The sequence below is a fragment of the Sapajus apella genome, unplaced genomic scaffold (genome assembly GCF_009761245.1).
Source record: "Sapajus apella isolate SASKATOON/1434 unplaced genomic scaffold, GSC_monkey_1.0 scaffold21, whole genome shotgun sequence".
Taxonomy (NCBI): domain Eukaryota; kingdom Metazoa; phylum Chordata; class Mammalia; order Primates; family Cebidae; genus Sapajus; species Sapajus apella.
Window position 1 is genome coordinate 12,784,355 of NW_022436961.1, and position 15,359 is coordinate 12,799,713.

The window sequence follows — 15,359 nt, forward strand, 5'->3', positions numbered from 1 at the left end:
CCAAGTATCTGAGATTACAGGCACCCACCATTTTGCCTGGCTAATTTTTATATTTTTTGTAGAGACAGGGTTCTGCCATATTGGCCAGGCTGGTCTTGAACTCCTCACCTCAAGTGATCTACCTTCCTTGGCTTTTCATCAAAGTGCTGGGATTACAGGCATGAGCCACCTCACCTGGCCTGTTATAGTAGAATTTTAATTAGTACATATGGAAGGAATGATGGAAATAATCTGCCAGTAGGCACTTACAAGTAATCATTTTTGTAGGTAAGCACTACCAATGGATGCTATTATAAAATTAGTGAAAATATGGGAAACAGAGTATTTGTATAGTCTGAAAATATCTCTAATTGTTAATTACAAAGGAAAAACTAATAACTTCATGGCAGAGAAACCTGACAGACAGCACCTTGCCTGATGGTCAGCGTTTACTGGGTTCATGTTGACACCACGTAGCTTGCTACTGTACCCGAGAAGGGCACAAACTTGTTACTGTGTTGTTCTCACCAGAATTGCATAACCTCAATCTAGTAATGAGGAGATGCTAGACAAACCCACATGGAAGGTTGGTAAAACAACGGACCAACACCCTTTGTGAAACTGTCATGGTAGTGCGAAACAGAGACTGGCCACACTTAGAGATTAGAGGAGGCCAAAGAGATGTGACTGGTGAATGCAGGATCCTGGGCCAGGAAAAGGGTAACATGTGATCAGACTCATGAAGTTTCAGTAAGGCCTGTTGATGGATTAATAGTAATAGGCCCATGTTAGTTTTAGCAATTATGTAAGGTGTTAACATTAGGGGAAGCTGGATAAAGGGCATATAGGAACTCTGTGTATTCATTTCATAACCCTTTTGTTAGTGTAAAATTGTTTCAAAAGTTTAAAAACTGTAAAAAGAAAAAATAGGCCACATATAGTGGCTCGATGCCTGTAATCCCCCAGCGCTTTGGCAGGCCGAGGTACATGGATTGCTTGAGCTCAGGAGTTTGAGCCCAGCCTGGGCAACATGGTGAAACCCCATCTCTACCCTCCAAAAAAACAGCTGGGCATGGTGATGTGCACCTGTGGTCTGAGCTCCTCAGGAGGCTAAGTTGGGAGGATTGCTTGAGCCCAGGAAGTGGAGGTTATAGTGAGCTGAGATTGTGCCCCTGCTTTCGAGCCTGGGCAGCAGAACCAGACCCTGTCTCAAAAATAAATAAATTTAGATGGTATTTCATACAGTCAGTAGTCAAATCGTTGAGGTCCTGTCCTGTGCTAGGTACAGTGCTGACTGTCATGGAAAGCAGATGAAAATAAAGCTCCCTGCTCTCAGGGAGCTTACAGAGGCCCAGAAAGTCATGCATACAATTGTCATCAGTTAGGGAATGTCTGTGATGTATGCAGATGAACCTTCAGTGAGTGTAGTAAAAAGAACCCCTAATGTATCTATGGAAATTTACAAATCTTATTTAGAGACATTTTGGATTTAAATAACTTTGTGCTCAGGTTGAATCCTTTGTAGTAGATTTTGCCACTTTTGCCATTGGTCACCAGCAGTTAAAAGCCTCAGGGTGGGTGGCAGGAAACAGATGTCCACAGTATCACCAGAGTCCCGCCTGTGTGGACATCATTTGCCTCATGCTGTGTGTACTGAAATGAGAGAGAAAAGGGGAAGGAAGGAAAGAGGGAAAAGGAAAGAAATCTGGCCCAGCGCAGTATTGGGTGCCTACTTCGTTTATTGTTTGGAATGGACTGTGTGGGAAGTTCATGGCTCTGGAAGAAAAGGAGGGCGGCGCCGGGTGAGGGTCTGGGGTGGGAGGAAAGGAAGGGAAGGCACGTCCCTTCAGTGGGACGGTTGTGAGTGGGAGGCCCTGTGAAGCCTCAGGGCTCAGAGAGCTTTTCCTTTTTTCATTCCAGAGTGTGTCTTATAATTTTGTGACTGAAAGCAGCTGCTGCTAATCAAGTGAAACCAGTGATCAGTACCTGTTTTCAGGAGCAGAATGTAGGATGCGAACCATGTTCATTTGGGATGCTTCCCAGGGGTGGTCTCTTTGGGTTGCAAAAATAATAACGTGGCAGAGGAACTGCAGGTTTCTGAAGACAAGATGCAGGCAGGACCGTCGTCCTTCTCCTTGTGTTACGGAGTGGGGGGTGAGGCGATGTTCCTGTTTCAGCTGTCCCCCCTTTCTCTTTCATGCCTCCTTAGTCACCAGTTCCCAGGTTATTTGATTTCAGAAAGTTTTGCAAATAAATTGTTGTAGCACCTCACTTCCATGTGATATTTTGGTTCCCATCTCCCTACACATTTCTTTTTTTTTTTTTTTTTTGAGTCGGAGTTTCACTCTTGTTACCCAGGCTGGAGTGCAACGGCGCAATCTCGGCTCACCACAACCTCCGCCTCCCGGGTTCAGGCAATTCTCCTGCCTCAGCCTCCTGAGTAGCTGGGATTACAGGAACGCGCCACCGCACCCGGCACATTTCTTATTTTCTATTGTCAATGAGAGGAGTGAGTGTACCTTGCTCAGGGGAGCTGCGCAGGGACTAAGCTGTTAGCCCCAAATAGAGGAAAGGAGGGTGGCGAGGCTTTCCCCCTCAGGGAAGCAGGGCAGTTCCGTCGCAGCACCCTTCATTTGCCAGTGTCTAGAAACAGCCCCACCGCCGGGGGCTTCGTGGGGGCAGTTCTGTCTCCAGGCCCTTCCCTGCGCCGTGTCCCGCAGGTGGATGTTCTACCCTGACTCGCTTTCGTGATGACATCTCAGATGTGCTCATTTGGATCCAGAGGAGTTAACATTGAAGCCTGGATTTTGATCATCAAGATGCTGTAGTTTTAAAAAATTTATTGTAAAATAACTACTGTTTTTTTGGTACAGAATTTCAGAAACTGTGGAGAAGTGTCACTGTGGATTCCATGGACGAGGAGAAAATTGAAGAATATCTGAAGCGACAGGGTATTTCTTCCATGCAGGAATCTGGACCAAAGAAAGTGGTGTGTAATCTCTGGAAAAGCAGCTTAATTCCCTGCCCTGGGAACTGTTAGCCTGCCCCGCTTTCTGCTCTCTCAAGAGCTAGGAGTCCCCCGCCAGTGTTTCTTGGTGTCTGCTGCCCAGGTCACATCTGAGGTATTGCAGGCCTGCAGACCCACGCTGGGTGCTGCTCCAGGCCTGTGGGCACCTTTCCACACCCAGCTCCTCCCAAGCAGTCTTGCTTTTGAGCTCCAGCCATATGGAACCTTCAAGGGTCTGCGTGTACCCCACTCTCCCACTCTAAGCTGCTGCAGGCCCTTCTCCCCATTCCTAAAAGCAGGCTGCATCTTGATCTGCATAACCTTTTTCTATTCTTTTTTTCTTTTTCTTTTTCTTTTTTTTTTGAGTTGGAGTTTTGCTCTTGTTGCCCAGGCTGGAGTGCCAGTGGCGTGATCTCGGCTCACCACAACCTCCGCCTCCTGGGTTCAAGCGATTCTCCTGCCTCAGCCTCCCAAGTAGCTGGGATTACAGGGATATGCCACCATGCCCGGCTAATTTTGTATTTTTAGTAGAGATGGGTTTCTCCATGTTGGTCAGGCTGGTCTCAAACTCATGGTCTCAAACTCCTGACCTCAGGTGATCCGCCCACCTCAGCCTCCCAAAGTGCTGGGATGACAGGCGTGAGCCACCGTGCCTGGCCTGTAGGACCTTTCAGAATTGAACAAGGCCCTCCCCTCCTCTGTGAGCCTTGCCGTCCTGGTGCCTCGTTTTGCCATAGTGACTTTCAGGCCCCTTAGGAACCAGATATTTTTGTCTGTATAGTCTCTAAATCCTGCTCACAGGGGATGTTAGTAATTAAATGACGACTTGTAAATTGCCTTGCACCAGCAAATAAAATCTGTAGTCCAAGGACAAAGCCTGGGTGGGGTGATTCACCAGCACCCTAATTAGCTGTGCGCTGCTCCTCCTGCCTCTTCTTGTCCACTGTCATGATTCGTAGCTTGTCATCTGTGTCTGGGGTGGACTGGCGGTGGGGGGGGATGTGTGTTCAGTGAATTTTTAGGACCCACCAAAAGGGAAGGTTTATTGTCAATATCCACACATGAGTGTAACTGCAGCCCTTCATGATTTCCTATTGTCTCGTTTGTTGATTTTTTCATCATGTGATGCTAATATTTCAAGTATATAGAAAAGACTAGAGAATATTCCAGACCTTCATGTGCCCCTCCTGTCTCAGGATTTTGCCACGTTTTCTTCGGATCTTTTTAAAATCAGTAATGGATACATTTTTAGACCTGATAACAGAAGGGCTTCACCACCCCTTTTGTTTTACTTAGTGCCAGGAATCTTTCTGCTAGGTTTTTGTGCCTGCTCCTTTACTCCCGATGGCACCTGCATCTCAGGGACACAGAGGCCCCGGGTGTGGTCAGGATGTGTGCTGTGCCCTGTGTGTGCTGCTGGGCGGCAGAGCAGGAGAAGGGTCTGAACCACATCCTCAGCCACGGGCCTCTGGGCATGCTCAGAACATCCTGACTGTACCACCCCTTGGAACAGCTGTTGTTCCTAATTGTTGTTTTTTGTTATTGTGTTTTGTTTTGTTTTTGAGATAGAGTCTCGCTCTGTTGCCAGGCTGGAGTGCAGTGGTGCAGTCTTGGCTTACTGCAACCTCCACCTCCCGGGTTCAAGAGATTCTCCTGCCTCAGTCTCCCAAATAGTGGGGGCGACAAGTGCACCACCACGCCCAGCTAATTTTCTGTATTTTTAGTAGAGATGCGGTTTCACCATGTTTGCCAGGATGGTCTCAATCTCTTGACCTCGTGATCTGCCCAAGTTGGCCACCCCGAGTGCTGAGATTACAGGCGTGAGCCACTGCGCCCGGCCTGTTTCTAATTGTTTTTACCTTTTTCTTTAGGCCCCTATTCAGAGAAGGAAAAAGCCTGCTTCACAGAAAAAGCGACGTTTTAAGACTCATAACGAACACTTGGCCGGAGTGCTGAAGGATTACTCTGACATTACTTCTGGCAAGTAGGGAACAGTTTTGCCCTGGAACAGAGTCACGGATACACAATCAAGGGCACTCTTGCTGATGCTCTGGGTCTGAAGACAGTCTTCTCATCAGCTTCTTACGACTGAGGAGAGGAGCAGTTCAGTTTACAGAACAAGTGCAAATTACCAAACTCGAAGCATATATGAGTAGAATGGGCTCACGGGAACTGTGATGTTCCCTCTTAACCTTCTGTAACTCCCTGGGAGAAAGACATTGAGCGTGGCATGCAGGTGTCTTGGCTGTATTTTTCTCCACTTCTAAATGGTTCCTTTCTTCCTCATTTGTTACTTTAGCGCAAGTTTGCCCATAGTCTTGAATGCAATATTTGTTTATTCCAAAAGAACATATTTATAATAAAATCATTGTAGAAGGATTTTTAAGATGTTAGTGAATTCTCTGTTATTTAAATATTGCATTTTTTCGATCCTGGAAGTGGCAGGAAGCAGCTGCGGTCTCTGACTTCCACAGGTCATGTGCTGGGAACGCGATGAAGCCTGGCCCGCGCTGTGTTGCTGAGCATGCAGATTTCACCACTGGAACACAGGTGTGCTGCCTGCTAGCAAGCTGAGAAGTAGAGATGCACTGGGTGTCATTGTTAATGCTTTCTTTTAAAAAGAAGCATCAGTGTTCAGCTTCCTGGGTTCGGTAAGTTCCAGGATGGTCTTCTGCACGTTGAACAAACCTGGGTAGAGTCTCCACAGCAACCTGAACGTCAGCTGTGCCACGCCCCCACCCTCACATGGCCTGACCCAGGGTTCTTCTGGTGGAGACACCCTCTGTCACTGGCCCAGCTCATGAAAGCCATTATCAAATATGTGAGCGTTCTTTAGAGTCAGGGTGACTTACGGGAAATCCATGTGGTTCCTGCTTTCTACGGCAGAGTTCGCATTTTCTTCACCTGCTTTGTGTTCTGCTGTGGTCCATTGGGCTGACGGTCATGGTCCTCCTGTCACAGCATGGGAGAGTAGTGGATTATGAAACGAGCTGGCGGTTCTCAGAAGAGGCGTGATGGGAAACCCAGGGCAGGAAGTGCTTTGTGCAGACGACAAGGAGCCTTCTTGCTTTTTCAGTTGTTTTCTCCCTTCTACTTACCTCTCATCCCTTCACAGTGTCACCTGTTTGCTTTGCCTCTTTCTTACCTCCAAGCCCCAAAACGTGGCAGGAGAGGGTATAACTGAGATCCCTACGATAATTTAGAACATAGGAAATGCAGTCTGTCTTGCTTTAAGGGTTTTTCTGGTAAGAAGAGCTTTAATGTCTTGCAACATTAGCTCTCCTGTAAAAAAAAATCCAGAGTTAGCTTGTCTCCAAGTAGAGACCTATTCTTGTGATCTCTACACTCCATCTTATTTTATGGGCCAGGTCTGGAAGTGCAGTTTGGACATTTCAGACCCCCTCATCTGTTTTGCACGGAGACGGTCATCACGGCCTCTGTTGTGGGCTCTGTGATCAGGGCCTCCATCTCTGTGATCAGGCGCTTTACTGCCAATTGTGTGTTGGTGGCGACTTCTAGCAGAGCCTGTGCCCAGCAGTACTTTGTGGGCTGGCCTGATAATTGATTTCAGTTATCTTGTCTTAAACTCATTTCAGAAATGAAGATCTAGCAAAACGAAGTGACTTACGAAACTGCCATGCTGACAGATTCCGTCGCTTTATCTCATTCACTTGCAGTTTCTTTTGTTAAGCCTCAGTCCACTTGGCCTACTACACATAAGAGCAATTCCTCCACGTACCCCATCTCAAGGCACTGGGGTTGTATCATGTGATGTGTTGAGGATAGTGTTTGTGGAACATTGTGATAGAAGTACTTGTGTTGGACAGTCTTAATAGAGGCACACCTCATTTATTGTGCTTTGCTTCATATGTCTTCACAGATAGTGGGGAGTTTTTCCCCACATTGAAGGTTTGTGGCAACCCCACTTCAAGCAGGTCTGTTGGAGCTGTTTTTCCAGCAGTGTGGGCTCACTTTGCTAGCATTTTTTTTTTTTTAGCAATAATATATATTTAAATTATATAATTGGGTTCTTTAGGGCATAATGCTATTGCACACTTTCTACTGTCATATAGCATGAACATTTTAATAGGCACTGGGAAACCAAAACATTCGCGTGACCCACTTTACTGTGGTATTTGCGTTATTGTGATGGCCTGGAAGCAGGTCTGCAGCGTCTCCGAGGGCTGCTGTACAGAGAAAGCTGTCTCTTCACAGTTCTTCTGGGTGTCTGAAAACACATCCACCAGAAACTCCAAGTTGAAGTCATGTTCTCGCCTCTGCCCATTTCTGCTGGCTCTGCTGGCCATTTAGAAGCACGTGGGAATGGCACAGCTGGGTGAGTTAAGAGGGTGCGACAGGAGGGCATTTGATTTATAATTCATCACCATCATGTGAGGCTTTTAGGGGATAGCTAAGAGAAGCGTAGTTGAGCCTGGACAGTGTAAAAACTGAACACTTGGCTGCCACTGTCATAGCCTGTAAGTGTGGCCAGATGATGGATGGACCCAGGGGACAGAGTGGCTCTTGACACCTGTTGAGCGGGGGCGTAGTGGAAAGGCAGCGTGGGACATCCGGTCCTTCCGGCCCCAGCGTTCACAGGCACTGTGTGTAGACAGCCCTGGGTTTATCTGTGAGAGGTTTGAAATCTCTAGCAGCAGAATGGGATTCTGAGTGTGGGCGGGCTTGTGGGTCGAAGGTGTTTGGCTTGTCAGTTCCCCCAATTCTTAGTTAATAGTGATTTTTTGAGGCATATATGGGACTCAGTGTCTCTTCTTCCCTTTGGCCACTGTTTTTACTTTCAGGTGACTCATTTGTGGGGAGGATTTGGGGTTTTTTTTTTTTGGGACGGAGTTTCACTCGTTACCCAGGCTAGAGTGCAATGGTGCGATCTTGGCTCACCGCAACCTCCGCCTCCCGGGTTCAGGCAATTCTCCTGCCTCAGCCTCCTGAGTAGCTGGGATTACAGGCACGCGCCACCATGCCCAGCTAATGTTTTGTATTTTTAGTAGAGACGGGTTTCACCATGTTGACCAGGATGGTGTCGATCTCTTGACCTCGTGATCCACCCGCCTCGGCCTCCCAAAGTGCTGGGATTACAGGCTTGAGCCACCGCGCCCGGTGGATTTGGGGTTTTCTAAGGTTTGACAGTTGAGAAGCTCAGCCTCGCGCTGAGCGCGCTGCGCATTCTGCATCGAGGCGGAGCAGCCAGTTCGGCGTCTCCCAGGGTGGGTTTTCGGGGCTTGTCCTGAGATGAGCAGGTGTTCTGTGGGACTTGTGGTGGGATGGTCCAAGGACCTCTTGGAAACCATTTTTCAGACTAACTAGGCCTTAGAATACCCTTCCCTGGCCTGTCTGGAGTGTTAAGGGAGGCAGCGTTGGAAACTCAGACCTGAAGCCGGCACACTGGCGCTACTGTTGGCCTTCCTCTGGCTGCAGTGTAAGGAACTAAAGTGCCTTTTCCTTCCCTGGAAGGATTTCCATTAGAAATAAATGTCGGCCCCACTCTTCAGCAGATGGGCAGGGACCAATCCCCTGTGGACGGCTCAGGGCTGCAGGACTGATCCAGCTCCAGTGGATCGGGGTGAGACCAGCACATTTGTGTGACTAAGCATGTGGTTCCCAGACCCTGGGGAAAGCCCAGCGACTTCTGATCCAGCCAGAACTTTGTGGGGCTTGCATGTCAAGGGAGAGAAGGCACAGACTTACGTTTAAAGTAAGAAAACACAGAAGGGTGTCAGCGGGGGAGAACCTAGTAAACCATATCCTGATTTGGGCAGGACCAGCTCTAGAAGCGCCAAGAGCAAGTTTGTCCCGTTGGTGGAGATTGTGATGTTTTGAAGTGCCTGCCTGCCAAGTCCCCGTACAAAGGGCTGTGTTCTAGTTTTAAGGAAAAAAGTGCTCTTTTTGTCCAGGTAAATATTTTGTGTATTTCTCATTGCATTTAGGCCTGCCTTTTTGCTCAGAAGCTTGGGTTGACTAAGCATTTGGTCAAGTTCTCAACTTGGTATTAACGACCCCAGGCAGAGTTCCATGTGAATTTCTCCACTGGACAAATGGAACACAAGGACCAGAGTTTTCTCTTCCCTCAGATCGTCCATAGGTGAGACGTATGTGAGCAGTGGAGAATGGAAGCCTTCACTGTTCTGTTCATAGTTACTGGCAAATTATTATGGTTTGTAGGAAGATCTCCTAACCTGCTGCCCCCTAAGTAGGAATGAGTGTGGTTGGAACTGGGTTCACTGGAGAGCTGCAGAGGCCTAGTTCTCACAGCGCACCAGCAGCTCTCAGGACTGGGGTAGCTACAGAGCCAGGCCAGTTCACGCAAGAGTGAATATTAGTTCCATCCGGGATATTCTGTAACAGGGACAGATAGCTTTACAGAGGCAGTTACTGAAATTTCCTAATTTAGGGTTTTCAAATTGCTGACAACATGGTTTTTCAGTATCCCAGTTGTTAGGGTTTTAGGAGAGGCATTTTGAGGCTGAGTGTTTCGAATAACACCTCACTGGTAATGAATATTCGTAGGTTTTCTATGTAGGCTGTAGAAACGCAGGCTGTTTATGCCATGAGGGTGTGGAGAGAATGGTTTAGGACTTGGTGAGGAGAGCAGCCGTGTGCCGGAAACTTCCAGCTGGGTAACAGCACTTTTGGGAACCTGTCCATATTCTTAGCACAGATCATGTCTTGCCCACCAAAGCACTCAGAAATAACTAGTTGAAGCTGGGACCTGTGGTGTGTGCCTGTAGTCCCAGTTACTCAGGAGGCTGACGCAGGAGGATGGCTTGAGCCCAGGAGTTCGAGGCTGTGGTGAGCTATGAGTCCGCCACTGCACTCCAGTCTGGGCAACATAGTGAGACCCTGTCTCTTAAGAAGAATTACTTATTTCTCAGTGTTACCCTGACAGACACTAAGAATTCTTGTGTATTGGAACACAGAATTCAGGAATAGGGCAGTAACAACTACAAGCTAGTCTATGAAAGTAGGGCAGACCGACGTGCACGCCCTGGGCCCAGGTGTGATTGACTGGTGATGTAATGTTCATTTTGTGAATTGTAAGGTTCTTTTCAAATTCCTTTAATCTGTAATTTTGTTACAGAAGTGGAAAGCATGGGATTTAGTTTCAGATGCGTTTTATAGTTATATTAGTTTGGCATTAAAAAGGAAAGGTTGGTTCATTTGGTAATCACACAGAAAGATGGGCTTAGTTCCCATCTTTCTGGAGCCTACAAATTGGGACATTTTGCTTGCATGGGTGCAAGAGCAAACAGCCTGCCTTTTTCTTATCCCAAGTTCTTGATTCCAAAAGACATATTGCATTAATTCCTGCTCAGTAGAGTGACAAAAAGGATGCACAGACCCTACTGAGGCTGGTATTTGGCTGGTGACTCGGAATGTATCTGGAGGTCACACTAGCTTAGTAAATACCATCCAGACTTGTCACATGCACATCATGAATGACCATCGTCAGCATGGGGATGATCGGGGCACTCAACTTGTTGAAGGCCCCCTGTAAAAAATCATAGGTGACTGTTCAGCCAGTGACTAAGCTGGGACAGTCCCAGCAAAGCCCCTTAAGGGCTCATGACCCTCCATTCCTTAGCTGTTTGGCCAGTCTCTGGTGCCTATGAGTTGGAGCTCACAGGTGGACCAAAGGCAGATCAGGTCGGCCTAAGAGCCATGCTGGTGTGGCCTTCTGAGCCTGGGCCAAGGAAAGCTGTTAGCCTCCTAGTTACATGAGCTGGAAGGCAGTGGACACCACCTGCGTTTGGTGGCTCCTCTCCAGGCAGGCTGTGAGCCTAACTACAAATCATTGCATTGTCCAGCAAGACTCAGTGTTGGCTGTTGGCACTGCTTGGATATAAGCACTACTTTTTGCCTTCTCTTTTTTGGGGAAAAAAAGAGTGGGTGAGAGTGTGTATAAAACACGATTGTCTTGGCAATTGGTGCCTGGTTTTCCACTTACTTTTTATGGTTTTGGAGACAGGGTCTTGCCCTGTGGCCGAGGCTTGAGTGCAGTGGTGGAACCATGGCTCACTGCAGCCTCGACCTCTTGGGCTGAAGCCCTCCTTCCTCCTTGGTCTCCTGAGTAGCTGGGGCCATGGGTGCGTGTTAGAACACCTGACAATGTTAAAATTGTCTGTAGAAACAGGGTCTCGCTGTGTTGCCCAGGCTGGTCTCAAACTCCTGGGATCAAGCAAGCCTCCTGCCTCAGCTTTCCAGTGTTGGAATTACAGTTGTGAGCCACCATGTCTGGTATAACATATGTTTAAGTCAAGCTGAGTCAAACTCCCTTGAGGTCCGTCTGCCTCTGGTGTCATTGGTCAGTCACCAGCTGCTGCGGTCGTGCCTTTGCAGGCTGATTCTCTGGCTCTCCCCAGTGTCTGCTTCCTTCTTTAATCTCTTTGTGCCTAAGCTCAATGGCCAATGCTTAGCTCTGCCAAAGCCTGAAAATGGCAACAAAATCTGCTGGCCTCTTGTCTGCAGTGTGGGATACATGTAGTTGGTCTTGCTGAAAAAGAATTTGTCAAGCAATGATATGACAGCTGGAATAAGCACTTTATTTTTTAAAAACGACCATAGAAAAGTACCTTTAAACAGTTATAAAAGCATAATAGACTGTGTCGAAGTGGCTGTTTTCCTTAGAGAGGAGTACAGGCATCTCACCAAGAGCCATGTGGCACTGAGGGCATAAGCAGGTCCTTGAACACCAAAGTGGCTCCGTCACAAGTCCCCGTGCTAACTGCCCTTTCCCCTTATTTATGGTAAGAGCGGGCCCCTCACTCGTAGAGTCTTGGTCGTTTTTTGTGGTGACCTTTAAAAGCTTCTTGACATCTTTATTTCTAATGGAAAACAGGAGAACACAAACCAACCAGGTAATCATCACATTGAAATTTTCCACAGAAGCTGAGCAGATCAATAGGAAAGCCTGTGATTGTGTTTGGCAGCTGAATTTAGGTCACTGTGGTTTTACAGATGCCTCTTGTATGAGGGGGAGCGGTTGAGCTGTCATACTCTGGAGATGTGTCAACTGACAACACAAGACTGACTTTGATGAAGTCTGAGTAGAACTGGTTCCAGTGCCCAATGCTTCCGTCTCTGTGCAGTGTGGCAGGTCATCCTCATAGCACACGACATTCGGGAGCTCATGGTATGTGGTCCATTTGGCCCCGCGCCACCAAGAGTTGGGAACACCAGCTCAATTCACCGATGTTTTGCAGAAATCACTTTGGAGACAGAGACATGAGCTGCCCGCTGCAGCCAAGTGGGTTGGGCACAGCCAGCCCCTCGTGGGCCGGGGCTGGCCTCCCAAGCCAAGGTTGTCCCTTACCCATGAGGCGAGCCCTGCACTTCCACTGGGGGAGCGGGGCTGCCGGGCTGGCTTGTGGAAGGTGAGTTACACACGGGAGCATGCAGTTACAAAGGAAACATAAGACTGCAAAAATGCAACACTCGGCACACAGTTTATAGTCGCAGCTGGAGCTGCTGGGGCACACTGACCTGTTCTTACCAATGTTTTCTTTGCCCAGTTATGAATAAGCCATTGGTAGAAGCTCCTGGGGGCTTCCGGTTGATTGTCTTGCAGGGTTGTCTTAATGGAACTGGGATTCTAGACCTAATACTGCAGGTAACAGTTCTAACAGCTACACCACGCTAATATACCCTAGACTCTGGGTAGGCACAGATTTCTATATAGTCACAATACAGGAAATTCTGGTTAATATTTGGAAACATGCCTCAAACATGCAGCTTACTTTAGAGGAAAAAAATAGATATTTTAAATTACAAGCATTCAAAAGTCGAGCACAAAACAGTGATCCAACCCTGTGCAAGATCGTCCATCCCAGCATACTTAAAATGTTTGTTTGGTATAAAAATACTCACTTTTCTTGCTTTTATTGTTGACTTCTCTTACGTTTTGTTTGAAAATACCTCCAAACTGTACAGAAATGTCAGACCATGCATTCACAAATAACACACTATTTCTTACAATTATACAGTGTAAAAGAGTAAAACATTTTTATTATATGTTTTGAGAAAAACAGATGTGTGATAGAGGCTGTAGCAAAGTCTTGAAGGGATCAAAACTGGGCAAGGTTTTTTCAAGCCTGAAACAGAAAGAAAACATGAGGATAGCAGGCATCAACCCTCCCTAGTTGTGATGGTTTAGATGACAGGGTGCGGACGAGGTAGAAAAGACACACACATGTACGCGTGTCAGTGGTCTTGCCTTGATTAGACACATGGGTCAAGGCCTTGACTCCCAGAGAGCCCCGTCCTGGCCCACAGGTTTTCTTTAAAAACTCAGCCCTTCTGTATTATTCTGTCACTCATTTTCCTTTTCTTGCCATCTCACACACATTTGAGAAGTTGTAGAAAATGTGTATACAGAAGGCAATCAGCTCAGCATACACTAGAATTTTCTATAGGGAGATGCTTATTTGTATGCAGAAAGAGGCTATAAAGAAAAACAAATCATTACTGATAACCTATCTAAATGTCCCAAGTTAGATTTGGGAAAATGTGTTGAGCAGTTGAGAATATTTAGGTGACCACTGAAACACAGCGTATGGGATGAGCTTGTAAATGTTCCTATACAAAACCAATCTGTCCAAGTTGGATCTGACCTGTGACCCAGTAGACCTTTTTCACTTCCGGTTTTTGGACAAGAGTACGAGTGGGTAGCAGTAGTAACGGCCCGCAGGTCTTCAGACCGGCAGAGCTTCCACCACCCCCAGACCTTTTCTGTGAAAGGGGACTAATACTTGCCTGTCCCTTCAGGTTGTGGCAAATAATGACATTAGTCCTAGTACATCCATTTAAGGATGCTTACTATACAGAGCCCTCAAGGCAGCCAAATCCAGACGCACCCCTGGCCTGTCAGTCTGTCCCTTACACCGCTGCCCCCCCCACTCAGCCCTGTCCTCTTGGCTCATTTGTTCCTTCCACTCTGCTGTCACCATCTTAGGGCCACCTCTGCGCTTCTACCTCGAATCTTTGTCCACTTTGCTTCGGGTAGCAAGACAACGTTCCTAAATCACTCTCCACTCCTGCTCGTCTTCCCAGATGCCTAACACATCTTCAGGGCCTTGAAAAGCTTGGCTGCTCCCGATCTCTCCTGGCCTGAGGGCTTCCTCCTCTGAGCTCCCAGCAGGGGTTCTCACTGACCGGGCTACTTTGACTTCCACAGGCATAATCCTGCATTGTTATTTGCCTCTCTGAGACCATCTCTTCCTCCTTAAACCCCAGACACCAGTTACTTGCAGGGGCCCAATGCAAACCTTCCATTCACACACTTAAGACTGGAGGGCACACTAAACAGGAGTGACGGGTCATTTGTGGCACGTTGTCACCGAGACACGGGCCCCAGTGTGGATGATGTCTGGCCTGAGAGCAGGAGACTAAGGACGGGGACCCACTTTGGGTTCTGCACACCAGCCCAAGGGCATCCCGAGCCCTCCATGGGCAGCTGCGGCCCCAATGAGGGGGATGTAGCACCTCCAGCTTTCCTGGGCAATAACACATGTGCCTTCCCCATGCCTCAGCCCCTGAGCAGGAGGAATGGCCGCCTAGGAGGGCTGATCTGAAAGGAGAAGGAACATGGGTGGGAGGAAGGCTAGTTTTCTGGGCCTTCCATAACTGCTGTGTAAATGGAATCCTTGCATGGGAAAGGAATGTAGTCACACTACCACAGATGATCCCAGACTGAACAGAAGGTCAAAATGTGGCTATTTCAGTCCCTGTAAACAAGGAAGAGGTTTAGCTAGGAGCGGAGTTCAAACCTTGGAATGTCTTAACAACGACATTTTAAACAGAATCCAAAGACATCCGGGAACACAGCCCCACCGAGGGATGGCAGGGTTGGGGCTGGGAACACATGAGGCTCTGATTAGGAGCAGGTTCTCCTTGCGGGACCTTCCTGGAAGCGGCCAACTATGTCATTCATCTTCAAAAAATCAGGTACTGATATTAATTTGTAACAGAGACATTAGGGGCATAGTCTTCTGCAGTTTGTAACTCCACTCCAGCCCCGGGGACTGATGAAAAGTGGCCCATCTCTGTCCTCCAAGGGTAGGTCACATAAGCAGTGTCTGATCTCAGATTGGGGAAGAGAAAAGCCCCCTCCAAACTCACCGCTGAAACCTAGGGACGTCCCCAAGAAATAGTGAGCCCCATCTTAACATAGCTGGTGCTGAGAACGCCATGTCTCCCCCTATGCGCTGGCTGCTGCTTTCTCAGGTCCATCTGGGGCATCTGCAACCTGACCCTCCTCAGCTGACCCCAGGACAACCACCCAGACCTGCCCTCCTCTTTTCTGTCCCCCGTCACTAGGCCCTTCTGTCGCCTGCCAGGAAAGCTCCCCTCTCCATGCAGT

General features: G+C 47.9%; 2 protein-coding genes across 6 annotated transcripts in view; one reads left to right on the top strand and one right to left on the bottom strand.

Annotated features, from left to right (window-relative positions):
• GTF2E2 (general transcription factor IIE subunit 2) overlaps nt 1–5,372 on the top strand; it is a 79,238-nt gene extending 73,866 nt beyond the window's left edge. The window contains exons 7-8 of one of the 2 annotated variants that reach the window (XM_032288296.1): nt 2,853–2,968; nt 4,858–5,372. In XM_032288296.1, the coding sequence (XP_032144187.1) occupies nt 2,853–2,968; nt 4,858–4,974 (233 nt within the window). In that variant the 3' untranslated portion in view covers nt 4,975–5,372. Of the gene's footprint in view, nt 1–2,852; nt 2,969–4,857 lie in introns of those variants that run through there. The other variant, XR_004271972.1, reaches the window with a different exon arrangement.
• A 6,156-nt stretch (nt 5,373–11,528) lies between these two features.
• RBPMS (RNA binding protein, mRNA processing factor) overlaps nt 11,529–15,359 on the bottom strand; it is a 189,275-nt gene continuing 185,444 nt past the window's right edge. For 2 of the 4 annotated variants that reach the window (XR_004271977.1, XR_004271976.1), the window contains one exon: nt 11,530–13,092. Coding sequence is in view for 1 of the 4 variants with exons in the window: in XM_032288302.1 (XP_032144193.1) it covers nt 13,008–13,092 (85 nt within the window). In the remaining 3 variants the exon portion in view is untranslated. Of the gene's footprint in view, nt 13,093–15,359 lie in introns of all 4 variants that reach the window. The other 2 variants (XM_032288302.1, XM_032288300.1) reach the window with 2 other exon arrangements.